At 37.2% G+C, this 15,418-nt stretch overlaps 2 protein-coding genes across 9 annotated transcripts in view; both read left to right on the forward strand.

Moving 5' to 3' along the window:
* LOC126371090 (uncharacterized) overlaps positions 1 to 15,418 on the forward strand; it is a 355,308-nt gene that overhangs the window by 47,289 nt on the left and 292,601 nt on the right. The gene's annotated exons all lie outside the window — the stretch shown is intronic.
* The window catches only part of LOC126371123 (protein couch potato), a 178,722-nt gene continuing 171,809 nt past the window's right edge, over positions 8,506 to 15,418 (forward strand). Inside the window, exon 1 of the mRNA XM_050016337.1 lies at positions 8,506 to 8,700. Within this exon, the coding sequence (XP_049872294.1) occupies positions 8,641 to 8,700 (60 nt within the window). The 5' untranslated portion in view covers positions 8,506 to 8,640. The remainder of the gene's footprint in view (positions 8,701 to 15,418) is intronic.

Here is a 15,418-nt window from a genome sequence, read left to right on the forward strand (position 1 = left end):
AGTTTGCGGGATGTTGGTAAAACAAAGTTAATCAAGTGATGCAAAACTCACAAAGAATGTTTACATAGTTGACAATAGCTTACTGACTTGTGGCGGCGGTTGAAAGCCTTTTTGTTCGACGGTAGGTACTTATTAGAAAAATGATGAAATTCGTTCGCTAAGAACTAGACGTAAGAGGATATAACTGGCAGTTGCGCGTAATGACAGCTCTTATTACCCACAGGCACGGATCCGATTACAACACGTTCACACAACATGTAATGAAACTGGTTGTCGGGAAGTGAACCAGAACGGTGGACTCGAAGAAAACGAAATTGTTGCAATGGTACAATTTATCAAAGATGAGATTGGATTGTTCAAATAATACAAAAATTCCTGTAGTTATGATTGGTACAGTAGAGTCATATAAACGTAATTTTTCACGGTCGGTGGTTGCGCAAATGGCCGGTGTGACAGACGGACAGATGGCCGTATAGACGGTGAACTTAATGTGTGGACGAACAACGCAACGTCGTAACCATTATTAGATCGACAGGCAAGCTTCGAATAATGATTTGGGAGGCGCCGACCGTCGATCAACGTGATTGGCTACGTCGAATGTAACTAACTTGTAATACGAAAGATCTAATTCGATACAATAGGTTCCAGAATGATAAATAATTATATGTCAAATAATTGTAACATTATGAAAGAAGAAATAATGCTGTGTCGTGACCTTTGAATTGGATTGCCCTGCCTAATTGATCCCAATGAATGAAAATGACCTCAAGAACGTCGGTATAACCATTAGACTTACTGCCGAAAGAAATGGAAGGTTAATCGAATTAACGAACAAATATGTATGAGTGTTCACAGCTGCTTATTGAAGTTTATTTAGTTCTACCAGACAAGAATCAAATTCTATATAAAGTAGGATAAGTAGGAATGGCTCATTAACAAATTCTGGAAAATACGCTTGGAGAAAAGTTTGGTATACTAACTTGACAATATTGGGAATTTATATGCCGCGTAAACTGTTGTGCAATACATTATACCAAACAATTACTATGAAAATATGAAATCTAAATCAAATTTTCTATTGCTTGTGTGTAAATCGAAACACAATAGTAATGGTATATTAGTGTTATCAAAGAACAAATATAAACGGTACATTGCATTTTATGGCTTGTATATCGCGAATAAAACTATGCAATTGAAAACAATGGTATTGTTTCTTTCAATCAACAGAGTAAACCTTTTTATTTATTCTTCTCTTTTTACTGCTGTTAGTGGATTGAAACGTGAACAGCATCTTTATTAATTACAGCTACACGATTCTGCTGCTTCTAGTATCTGAAGTTAACGTTTTGAATTTCTTGATGATTATTTGCTAATACAATTATGGGCTAGCTAGTATTAGATGGGAATCTTCTTGGGCTACTAAGTATTCTCTATTAACATTGGAAAGTTATTTTAGGGAAACTGTTCTGCTAATGTGATTTTTAGCAGCCACACAAATTATCATTTAACCTAAAGCCTAAAATTATGTTTTCGAACAATCTGGAATTTCATTTATCATCATTAGATACTTTTTGTCACACATTCATTCGTACATTTTGTACCACGTCCATGACTATTATTAAGTATACGTATAGTATTTTTTGTTGTCAATCTGTTCTGTGCTCCGTTGTCGTAATTACTGAAGCAAGTCCATTCGGAATAGTCACTTGTACCAAGGCCTGCCATTGTACACGTTTTCATTGCGTCACGATGTTCAGATACCTCGATCTACGAACTAATAGTAGCTTGTTAAATTAATTGTAGCTGATCTAAATAGGGATCTATGCATTCGTGTCCGGATGAAGGTGACTTTACTATGACAGCTCCATTTGTGTTTTAAAATTTATAGAAATAGTTACTCAATTGGCTGATAAAGCGACTTTTGGAAAGGTCGTTAAGGTTGACATTTCAGTCTTTAAACAAGACTGTAATTTACTAAACTTAAAAGCGTTACCTCAGGAACCTTGCAATTAAGTTTGGTAATTTATTTTGTTAAACTTAACCACTTTATAAGGTTGAAGTTACACTCACCGTTATTAAATTTGTAGCAGCCGTTCCATGCACTAGTTAAAATATGGTTTCATTTGCGTTTATGTAGACTTATTTCGGTAGTAACGAGTAAAAAATTAGATAGAGACGTAATGACTATTTGATGAGATCTGTGTAAAAAAATAGATAATACTTACTTAAGTAGTCGCGTGCACGCAGGTATAAAGTATGTGCGATAGGATTTTCGTTGAATAGCAATTTGTTTTGTGCGTTCCGGAAAGCGATCGGATAGCATTGATTTGCAATAAAAAATATTGCTTTGTCACGCTTTCCGTGGCTGTGGCTCTTTCACAACATAGCCGGCAATGAGCCGTGCCGCGCAACAGTGTGGAAAAAATAATAAATTTTCGATTCGTTTCTATGAACACAGAACAATTTCAGATCTAAAAAACTTAATGCTATAACAATCTAGGTAACACGTCCATAAATTCTAAATAAGCTTTGGCTTTGCGGACTAATTCTTTCACATATAACTATAAAACGGGCAGTTAAAATGTATGAACGGAAATAAAGTTTCCACATTTTTCATAACACGCAGAATTAAATATGTGCGCTTCATGCGAATGTTCGATATTTAAAAAAAATGCTTAAAAGTGGAGCGTCGGTCTGCCTCCGCAGCTCCGTTTTACGGTAAATGTAAATATTTGCCGCAATAAAATCTATTTGGGTGATTAATTAAATGTAACATGACGTGTTTTCTTTTCACCAGTACTTTGTCCGCTGAAAAACGAGAACCTTTTCAACGGCGGATTAAGTGACTTAACGTGTTTAGTTAGGACAACATTTAATTAGTTTATTCATTATTATTTGCCATTGCGTGGTTCTCTAATATACCCACCTACACTATAAAAGCAGCATTTTATAAACATTGAGTTAAGCTTTTTATATGTTTGGCGGCGTTGATTTTCTACGCGTCCGAGTGTTGCAATCCGACAATAACGATCACAACGTGAGTTTCATCTTGACAAAACACAGTCATTTTATCTATACCATTCTAACCGCATTACGATTGTGGTCGGGTTTATTGTAGGAAAGTGTAATAATGGCAAGCGTCAAAATCAAGATGGCGGCGTGCACCACAGCTGATGTCATTGCCGCGCGAAAATTTCATTCCATAAACAGGTGGTCTGTGGGTGTTCTCATCCTAAGTGGGTAAATAGGCGCAATTTAGGACAACGCTCGTCGGTCTGATTCAACACTTCGTTCAGGCAATTAGATTCAATTTGCACGGGCGCTCACTATGAATATGGGCTCGCGCCAAACAAAGCTTCGTTTTCCTGGAAATTAGAACGAATGAGCGCTAATTTTTGGTTAATTATATGTTTAGCTTCTAGAAAGTTCCTCGCAACTTTCACGTCAATACACGTACCTACATACTTTGTTGTTCAATATCCAGCAATTCGAAGGACATGGTACCTTTTCGAGTGGTAGAGGCTATTCTATCTACATTGTTGTGTATTCCAGTCGAAATTTCATTACGTGAATGGCTCCATTGGTTGGCAGACCGACGTAGTTAATTGAATGGGTTTGTTTGTTAACCATATTTATGGGATGGCCTCAATACGACCTGAACCGAATGCTTTTTCAGCAAAATATTTAATATATTGGGAACAATTTTATACATTTAAATAAGAGAAATGACAAAAGTTTCCACACATGTAACAGTGCGATTTCTTTTTACAAAGTAATAATTTAAGGTCGATTTTACTTTCATATTCTCATGGGACATTAATTTCATGAACTATAAATTTCCAAGTTCCCAGTTTCAATAAATCTCCAGTATTTTGTGGCGCTATCTTCAGCATAATCCCTTTGAACGGACAAAACTATTTCTTTGAGCCCGTCCTCATAGTTTCCAAATTAAGTTAAAGCATTTTGTTGGGTTCCCAACGTGGCCGTGGCTACTTACATACACCGACAGTGTCTAAGTTTTAAAATTGATTTTAGAGATAGGCACTGGGTACATATTTTGTGCAACTGCGCAGGTAGTTGAGAATTGCTACAACTTTTTTTATATAATTACCATCTATTTCCATCTACCGTAGAAGGGTCTAAACCTGTTCTATGATTCTTAATTTCTGAATAGTACTCGTCTTTAACGAAGTAAACGTTCTTATCTAACTATGGCTTTTAATCTGTTTGCCATTAAAACTAAGGACTTCTAGTAGAAATACGATGAATCTTCGTCCAGCATGAAGAAAATGTTTTAATTACGGCGATTTTCAATTCGTCCCAGCTACAATCCTACAAACTTGTAGCACAGACTTAATATTAGAAAGTCAGAAACGATTCAAATTAGACCACGATACTATGAAATATATATATCGACTTCTCTTGCCCTACTAGCCCGTAATCTAATAATCAATAATTGCGATCGACATCGTTAAAACTGTGAGGGTAATCACGTTATTCGCAAAACTCCATCGCTATGGCTTCACTACGTATGTTGCGATCAGTTTTGTGAGTCTTTTATTAGAATTCAAGTTCCTATTTAAGGTATGATGAGTCAGTTGGTGTTGATATGATGACACGATTTGTCATAAAATGTTTTCATGCTTATCTCATGTTACTTAACGTGGATCGAAATACTCAAAACATGGTTAAAACTTTATGTCGGTTATACTCCAAAAACTGTTCCCTTGTGGTTTTTATTATTTTTTACACTCTTTCAATAATTTAGATCTTAATTATTATCATGTCGTTGTTGTCTTTTGGAATTTATTACCCAGTAGGTATATTTTAGCTGTAGTTTTGATATGAATGTGTTTATAAATATTTATAACGGTGTTTTTATGCGCAGTAAGAAAAGTACAAAACTTGAGTACCTGCTAGCGTTAACCATAAATAAAAATAATGCACAGCCGAAATTTGCATGTATAAATTGTACATTTTTATTAGGAGTAGAATTCTCATAATTAAGTTATGGAATGCTGACAATAAACTTGGAATTGTAAGTAATTGTTCACTGTTAATAACGAAACGTCTACTTAGCAAAAATAGGAACACGTAGCATACTCACATTTTAAGATTTTACTTACTTAGGTATCTACTTATACTGTTATTTATTTATAGCCCACTTATTGTTAATACTAACAAACGTGAATACCCACAAAATCAAATCAGTCGGGTTATTTCCATAATATACATAATTATCGGTTACTAAGGCAATTTACATGGGATTGAGGCTATTGATAGTTTCATTAGCCAATAATAATTCAAGTAAAAATGAAATTCGTCTGAGACGTTGCTTCAGTTGTCTTTATAAAAACCGGGTTTCAAACTCACATAGTTTGCAACAACTTTTACATATTTACCTCCTCGGAATCTCCGGTTTCGTACAACTTTACTGGCTGATAGTAAAGTCCGTCGAAGTCGGGATCTCGGAGGGACTTAGTAGTTATAACAAATGGAAAGTGGAAGAGTTGCCCGGACTTATTTACGACGACAGCCTCAGAGTAAATACACCGCCGGATTACACTGTTCAACGGGCTTGGATCTATTGTGCACATTTCCTTCCCCTGTAGGTAGTCCTGTACTAGGCTTAAGAGTTGAAAAATTGCATTTGTAGCTCACTCGATCATGACATTAAAATGAATAAATCTAAAACGATATTAAAGATTCCGCGTCGATTATAAATTCGAAATCGAAACTGAAAATTACCTTATCATAAATTCAATAATCATAAATATCGTGTTAACAAGAAATCGTTTTAAAATTACTGGAAAACCGTAAAAGTCCCATTTAAAATTATAATCGATTACATAGAGTATAGAAACAGATAATATAAAATCACGCCTTACACGGAATCGGGTTACTTACATATGGTTGCGTGCATACATCAACATAAGAATTCAATTAGACGTGCTTAGAGCAGCATATCAACGGAAATAGAAGATGCAATTAGGCTTATGTTATAGAATCACGTCAAGGCTCCTTAATGTCGGTGTTATTATGGTAGGTACCAGCATTTATTTGCGTGATATATATTGTTAGAAACGTGAGTCGCAGGTGTATGGTCAGCTAAGTACTCTAGTTTTTGTCAGCATCTTAGTCATGGTAGAACAAAAACTGCGACCTTGAGGTACCTCAAATGCTGTAGGTACACATGATTTTTGCAACATTAATCTGTTGCCTGCGAAGCTATTCGACAGAGTTCTCATTTTATTTATTCGAGCTAGTTAAAATAAGAGTTACTGTGTACAAATGGGTACGTATTTGAATATCTAAAATTGAAATACTTTACGTAAAAATACCTACGTTCAGAATCCCTAAAATCATTATACCTAATGGTTTTTCTAATTAAATTCAAAATACCGCAAGTTTAAAATGTCAAATGGATTATGCTACCTAAGTTCATAAAGCTAAAACTTGAAATATCTACGTTTAAAATCCCTTAAATTGATGTACCTCAAAGTTTATTGACCTAAATTCAAAATACTGTTAGTATGTGAAGATCAAAAGGTATAAGCAAAAAGAAACACGACCTATTACAGTATTAAATTTTAATCAACATAATGGTTATCAAAAATAAAAGTGTAATTTTCTACTTAGTAATACAAAGGTACAGAAACAATACAGTACACTAAAGTACGATAAGTACGATTTTATAAGTCCACCCTCTTTTTTGCTCGCGGCGCCCGAACTACTATTTAAGAAAAACGCTCACGAGTGATGCATCATTTAGGTATTTTGACCACTGGGTATTTTAAACGTTGGTGTTATAACTGTAGATATTTTATTACATTAGACATTTAGTCCATTAGTTTTTTTAAACTTAGGTATTTTATAAGTCGGCGTTATAAGCTAAGGTATTATAAACCATTAGGTATAATGATTTTAGGGATTCTGAACGTAGGTATTTTTACGTAAAGTATTTCAATTTTAGATATTCAAATACGTACCCGTACAAATCGTTACTAAACATTTCGCTCGGAAGATAGATCGTTGTCTGAAAATATTGCCTACTTTATATTTAACAGAAGTTTTTTTGTGTATTTGTTCATTCAGTGATATTAAATAAGGTTTTCGTTTTGTATATTTCTAGAATCGTAATAAAAAAGCTGATATAAGTAAGATAAGAATCTACATTACGTCTGAAATAACATTTTCTTTCATAACTTTCTTGTTACCTTTAGATTAACGTGGCGCTATTTTTGGAGGATAATCAACATTCATGGTTATTATAGTAAAATAGGCCACTGATATCATCACAGTAGTCTTTAATTTAGATGGTTCTAGTTGTTTGTTGCGATGAGCGACAATTTAAATGACGACTCCACCCACACGAGTGCAATCGGCACTCTTTGACACTTTTAGAATAATGTCATTTGGACACACTAAACCGCATCTTATGCTCTAGCCATTACAGTGCATTATAGCTTTTATATTTTATCAGTCTATGTATTAACATTGAAGCTATTTTCAAGGACGCTCTTCTAACTTGTTTCTTTATTTAGCGTCTGAACGCTTTTGAAGTCTTTATTGGATTCTTGTTTAGCAGATAGCCATTTAACTTCTATGTCGGAATTTAGATACCTCTCTATACGTTCTTTGTTTACCTCAGCCGTCCGATATAAGTACCTGTAATACTATTTAACCCTCAAAATACCCCACCGTGGGCGTTACATAAGAGAGGCTTTTCATTACTGAGGGTATTATTGAAAGGAGATTGCCTCGCTAATTGGTCTTATTAAATTCTTGTATGCGATTTTGATCCATACAATTTTGAACATTAATATTTTCTGAAAAGCGTCAAGCTGCCTTTTATGATTTACGTGCTGAAATTCACATTACGTTTTTGAAATTAACCAATGTTTTCTTTGTTTTCAGGAGTGCTATACATGCAGTTGATCAGCTCACACGAATGAAGTAAAAGTGCTCAGGCGCTGAATAATCTAAAAACATTCGCTGAACGCGCGTAATCGTTAACAGTCAAAACCGTAACGTCAATTAATAAGCGTATCGCAACGTGCGTAGTGGTACGCTGTTGTCGGTAGGCCGACATCGATACCGCGTCGCGCCGCGCGCGGGTCCTCACCTGTCGCTGCCCCAGTCGGTGCTCGCCGGAGTCACGCGACTCGGCCGGCACGCCCCGCCACAGCCGTGGATAACCTCGGCCAGAGCCCGCTCCCGGTGAAGAGGCTGCACGAAGCGCTTCAGACTGCGCAAGTGAAACGCCAGCGGCTTTCCCCCCCGTACCCCGCTCCCCCAACATCCCTTCACCCCATCCACCAGCTCGCTGTGCACCAACACATCAAAGTGCAGCAAAGCATAGTGCAGCAGAGCATCGTGCAACAGCACCAGTTGAACCTGGCCCACCAGTCGCTGCAAAACCTGCAGGCGCAACAGAGTTTGCAAGCGCAACAGAGCCTGCAGGCCGCACAGAGCTTGCAAGCAGCTCAAAGCCTGCAAGCGGCGCAGAGTCTGCAAGCGTCACAGAGTCCTGCGGCGACGGGCGGCGCAGGCGCGCAGCAGGCGGCAGGAGCGACACAGGGCGCGCTGGTGCCGCCGCAGCAGCCTTCGCCGCGGGCCGCATCCCCACAGCACAAGAACATGGAGCTCGCACTCTGTCAAAGCATGGACTCCGTCAACACTGCCACCACTGAGGAAGAGGTGTGTACATTTTTGCATTGTAACTTAGTCTTGACTTAGGGTAGCACTTACGTAACAATGTCAATTGTTCTGAATAGTAAAACCCTTCTTACGCCGCCGCTGTCTGGCAACGGCTGTAACAGCGTCACATAAATTATTAATGAAAGCAAGAATGATCTTTAAATCCCCTTTTGCAGAGAACTTAATGTATCGCTTTAGCGATTTGTCATCGTACAATTGTAAAGTAATGCCAGAGAGGCGCGGCTCCGAAGCCGTTACAATGGGGAAAACGTTCGGATATACAATAAGCATTCGCTAACACAATAAAAGGAAATTTTCCTGGCGACGACGGTAGCTGAAAAGCGAAAGATTACATAGCTCTCACCTTACTCTAACCCTTATTTTCAATAAGTGTAGGTTTCGTTTAGGTTGGATTTTGGGAAGTTCATCGATATGTCACAAACAGCTCTAGGGGTTACCCGGCGCCATGTCACTTTCGGGCGGGATCGCGCGTCGTTTCCTACTAACATTTCTATCTGATATTCGAATTCATATCATATTTTATATAAATAATTCACCTTTCCGGAGTAATCACGTGATGCGTTTCACATTTTCAATCCATTCGAGAAACACTCGTTAATTTGATTAGATTTCTTGCGCTACGAAACATACGCCTCTGAACCAAAATATTTCACCTTTTACAAAATCCGGCTTTAAATGCAAAACAGCAACCGCTTTTTAGTGTCGGTAAATGTTAAGTCGTCGACCCAAAAACAAAGTAACAAGGCCAACCCTAAAGAAAAAGCTATAAAATCCTTAGTGCAAACTAGGAGAGGCGACGAGAAGTGGGCAGCGTCCGTGTTAGCCGAGACAAATAGAGTAGATGTCGCTTCAGCGCTCTCAGCCGCTCCCCCGTGTACGGACAGCTTTATAAATAGGTTGTTTTACCCCAGGCTTCATTGCGCCCCTCGGTGTTGCCTGAGGAATTTTCCTGTTAGTCTTCTCATAAACACTGATGAGGGTTTTCTGACACACTTATTCGTCATCTTAACTTCTGGTCTTAATTTTGTGGCTAGGCGAATTTATTTGTATATAAATAATATTATAGTACTTCCAAATCTTTAGTTAGTAGTGACCATAGGTTGTGATACAGTACGTAACTATTTAAAAATGTTGATAAATACTCATTTTTCATAATACTTCATCATGGTGAAATTTAAAAACAATACATTTACTTTTCGTCAGTATATTCTCATTATTATGTGCATATTTCATGCCTCTCACATACATGTAATGAAAAGTTTCACTGTCAAGACCGTTTTACAAAATAAATAAAAAGGATCATTTCGTAACCTTTCAAAAAACAAGTATTTATTTAATCAGGGGAATGTCAATTTGATCACACCATGAAAATCTGGATAGGCTTGCTGATATTATTATAAAGACATTTCCTAAGTAATTTGGGTACCTATTGAAAGGGGATACATTTTCATCGATACATAAAATATTTAAAAGGTGTATCTAGATACACCTTTTACACAAATAAATATGTAGTTTTAATAAACGTAAGTTATTCTGTCACAAAAAATATTTTAAAACGAATTATGAAGTCAACTTGATAGAAATCATAATAGTAGAATCTAGGAAAGAAGAAGTTTCAAACGATGATCGGGAAAATATTGAAGTAGCCAGCACGTGATGTTTGCAAATTGAGTCCTTTGAGACTGGTTCTGCTTATTGATATCGACTACGTTCTCTTTATGGCACGGTCACTGTTCTATCGACCGAGGAAAGTAAAGTGCACTTAAAATGCTTCCTGAATATTCCTGTTTGTTTATATGTTTTCGAGTTGTCAGCGGCGTTTTGTTTGTGTATTATGTTCTGTCATAATAAATCGAACATCATATTTCTCCTTTGTTTCAAATAGAATTTTTGAATATGATTTTTGATTTCTAATTTGCAACATTTTGTTTTTCGTGTTTAGATTTGATTTAGTTTTGTAAGGTTTCCGCTGACTCCAAATTTTTCATGGAAAAAGCTATGGTATGGATGGTCGTTATACCTATAAAACGTAATGTTACCTAGTATTCTAATTGTTGTTTCTACTCAGTTGTAATTTGACAAAAGAAGACAAGAAACGCTCGTCACCGACGAATGACGCACTTATGAAGTTTGCTGCATATATTACCACTTACCGGTTAACTTATAAGTGGGGTTAGATGGTCTTAGTGGAGTGGCTGAACCGGTGTCCGAGCTTGTTCGTCAAGTCGGTGTTGATTTACCTCAGCTTTGATGTGAATTCGTGCACTGGCAAAGGGGTCTTGTTTACAATCCCCTTTGCCCACGTAGCGTGGGTGCAATCATTCATGCGGTTAACTATAGCCACACATACATTATGATATAGTTACTAACTGTACCGAGATAATGTTCCAGATAGTTTCACCGAACAGGTAACTTTGTAAGTGAGATGGAGTACCTACCCATTTTAGAGTTACTTGAGTTTGGCTGGTGCAAAAGGTTACCTCGTTACGTTTCGGTATCAGATAATTTGTGCGGCAAAAAAATTGATGTTATATAAAGTTGAACACAAATGGGCTTAGATTTATCCTTAAGTTTTTATGATACGTCTTGAAAGAAAAAACCTATTCTATTCTTATTAGTAATTGATTCTTGTTCGATGGAGCCTCGTGCGTCTGCAGGTAAGCAAGATGCGATCCACACTTATCTAGTAACTCAGTGTTAACCCATGTCTTACAAAACGGAACTAAGGTTACTAAAATAGTTAAGCTCGTAGCTTTCGCAATTATGGCTGTTATTTCTGAAGAGAGTCAACTTAGTAACCTGTTGGCTGGCATAAGGATACGAGGAGGAAGTATTGGGGTGTTGTTCGTGCTTGCCCGCGCGCCGCCGTGCAGTCGCGTCGCCGTCGGCCGACCGATTGGCGCCGTCGGGTCTGGCGCCGACGATGGTGTCTATTTTCGTTTGACAATACTTGTCTGCGTGAAATTTAAATTTATAACGCCAGTTTCTGCAATTTTCCGATATGGTACATTGTAAATTTTATGGCTGTTAAAGTTTTATGACGGATAGCTTTAAAAGTTTAACTGGCGGTGAGCTTCGCCTTTTGATTCCTATGCCTAAATTATAAATATAAAACATTAACGTTAAGAGAACTTAGAACATTTCCTTTTTTAATTTTATTTTAGTCTCATATCTGGTTAAAGACGAAATTAAAAAATAAGACAACGCCTTAATCAACGCCAAATGCTTCTGATAAATATTTGACCTGATGCTACATATATCCGCTTTTTTTAAATTTTCCAATTCTGGAATCGGGAAATTCTTTACATCAATTCATTTAATAACTTGACATATCTATTCATCTTTGAATTTTATTTATAATGTCTAGAAATAACGTAACGACACAAGGGAAACCGCCGGATTACCCGTGCGACGAGTTGGTTGACTCATCGGGTCGCCGACGACTGACTACGGTCCTATGGCTTCCTGAAACCTGTAACATCTTTTGTTTTCAAGTTTATTTACATTTGTTCAAGAAACTTCCTAAAATATTGTTTGGCTTGTTTGCGGTAGCGGCTTATACCCGATATTTCATTGAATAAGTACAGTCATGAGCAATATAATGTACCCACTTTAGGACTCTGTCGCACTAACATATTTGACATTTAGTGAGACTTGTAGTTCAATTTGTCAAAAAAGTTAATGTGACATGGTACCGAAGTGTACACATATTAATGCTCGTGACCGTACTATGATCTGTTTCTGTGTCCATGTTTATGTTTATAGTAATTAGAACAATAAATAAAAATTCAATGGGGTGGTTTCCAAATAGTCAAATCAGTTACTTTTTAGTAAACGACAAAATACGAATTACTATGGAACTTGTATGAAAAATCAACCTGTGACGTCATAGAAAAACGTGACAAAATGTCGCGCTTATTATTAAATTTTTCTTTATTATCATAAATATTGAAAAAAAAATCTTTCGTCAGTTTTCGATCTGTCTTTATTTAGTAGTAGAAATAGAATTTCATAATTTATCTTTGACTTAGGTAACTAACCCAATTATAACATAATGAACTATGTATTTAAGTAACCACGCTTCACCGAGGCCGTAGGAGGCCTCGGGCCAACTTGATATGTGGTGAGCTGTATCGCCGTCTTTATTAGTTGAGAGGTCGATTTCTATTTATAATTGGACTAAATGCGGCTGATTTTCCCACATGACATGCGTTTCTCTCCTTGTCCAAAATAAAATACTTCTCTAAGTGAGCCTTTTCTTGCTTTGTAAAATTGTATTATTTTATTTACTTTTCTATTACCTTAATCTATTACCTAATTGCATTTTTACTCTAGCTAAAGGAATATACAATATAATATTAACCACCACCATCAACGATGCTAATACATTTTAAAAAATCATGAGTGTTTATTGCAACGAACAATCTTTTATCGGTTCCATTCACGAAAATCCCTTAAGCTTCTGCCAATAATACGCAGATCGAACGAACAATGTCTCCATCCAAGGAACTGAAAAGAAAATTATTACCGCGCTCGAGCTCGGGATATTCTCTCAGCGATTTTAAGAGAAGAATTCCCACCGAGTAGAATATAGACACCTCGGCCGCTTCAACAGTTTGTCCACCTAATTTGTTCGTCGTCTCTCGACTGTAAAAACAAATAGCTGCACCCGTATTTCCCCTGTCAGACAAAGACAGGAATATTCCAACTAAGCGAAAGAAAGGGAGGAATAGTTTTGCCGGCTCCACTTTTCCTAGTCGCGTGAATGAACGATTGCTGGTTACGTTACGTCCAGGCTTTTGTCCCCCGGTCCGACTCTTGTTTGTCAGATGTTGCAAAGAGGAACCTCTTTGTCCATTAACAGAGTAATAATTAATCGACATCTACCTATGCTGCCGGTTTAGATTACCCGCGGGAAACTTTTAATTGAATTTGTTAGTCGATTTTGGCTTTTGACGGATCGTGTTGCGCCTTTAAAACGATTTTTAGGTAACGCTCCAAGTTTCGCTTATGAATTTACCTCCAGCCGTGAAAGTTAGAGACTTGTTGAGTTTCAAACTCAAATTATAAATAGGTACCTATTGTGTTTATTATTTATGAAAGTATAAACGATAGCAAGCATCAGGGTATTTTTTTTTAAGTTAGCCATATCAAATGTATCTTCTAGATCGTAAACTGTAACAAATGTTGTAATCAAATAGCATTAATGTCATCACGTGACTTGGTCTAGTCGTAAAGTGGACGTTAGGTCACAAACAGTCGCTACATAACAGTTTTTCAATGTGCTGAGCACCACATGAATCGCTTTGCACCTCGGATTACCGTCGATCGCGCGCTCGTGAATAAGAGCAAAGCGCCCTGTTTGATGTTGCAAGGCTCAAAAAGAAAATCAGGAAAGAGTTAATTAGCCATACTATTGGGGAAAGAGTTGTTTGTTTTTAAACGGAAATTCTGATTTAATGTTGTTGCAAGCTAACTTCGTATCTTTCGGACAAATGGAAAAGGTTGTAGAATAAACATGTTTATGAAAGTACACATCGATAATATGAAATAAGTGGAAATAACAATGCTGTTACTACATGGTAATGTTAATATTTCTTCATCTTAAAGTCTCATCAGCCTGATGTGCTTTTCGTAAGTTGTATCCATTCAGGCGCTTTGTATTGTTCTCGGTAATGGGAGTGAAGTAATTAAGAGTACTAGGTATTTATTGTGCATTGTGCAACCGTTGGCCACCGGCCAAAATGGACGCGCAGCTTTATGAATCACAACCAGTATTAATTCGATGATATTGTTATGCCAAGTTTGATTAATGTCTCCGTCTGATGTCGAGATCCCCCAGTAATGTGTAGACATAGTTAAGTAATAAAGTAATAAAATAATATTTTCCACTAAAAATAATTTTAATTTTGCTCAACGCATTAGCCACCCTGCTCATCCAACAATGTCAACATTTCAATGAAATTAGACCTGAAATAGGAGCATTCAATACTAGAACAAAACTATCGAGCTCTTCTCAAATATCTCCAAGTATTCTTTAAGACGTTAAGCTAAACGAAAATCGCCGGACAATACCGACGGAGACCGAACGAACCGTGGAAGTATAATCCGGAATGCAAGACGAAACTCGACGCCCGCATTGTAAGCGGAAAATCGAACTCGAATGTCGCGGGACGAACGTCCTTTGTGCACAATCAATGGCCCCACGATTGCTGATAACTTTCCTTACGTCTGGGAAGTTTAAACTCAGAAGTGCTGGTTGGGCAATAGTGGGGCATCCGCTGGCAACATTCCCCCTCTTAGTGACTGATAGTTTGTAATTGGTCGGCACATTTTATAAACATCAGGTATCTTCAGCGGAATTTGCATTTAAGAAAGTTTATTTTTCATTTTGAAGATACCTTTTATCATTTTTATGTCTTTTGGTTCGCTTAAAGATAACGACGGCTTGAGACAGACGTTTGTGTTTTCTTGTTACAATCTCTAGAGCGGCTTTCAACAAACGAGATACGTTGTATGGTTGTGATCTATCGTGGCAGCAAGATCGCTCGGTAAGACCTTTCTTCCCTAACAAGGTATTACACGAACAATAATTCCCAATCTCCTTGTTACTGCACAAATTAAGTTGGCCCGTTGTGGTCACGTACGGGGTCGTCTTGTTTGAAATACGAAGGAGCTCATCGGCCAGGCTCGTTAA

Source organism: Pectinophora gossypiella, chromosome 12 (genome assembly GCF_024362695.1).
Source record: "Pectinophora gossypiella chromosome 12, ilPecGoss1.1, whole genome shotgun sequence".
Taxonomy (NCBI): Eukaryota; Metazoa; Arthropoda; class Insecta; order Lepidoptera; family Gelechiidae; genus Pectinophora; species Pectinophora gossypiella.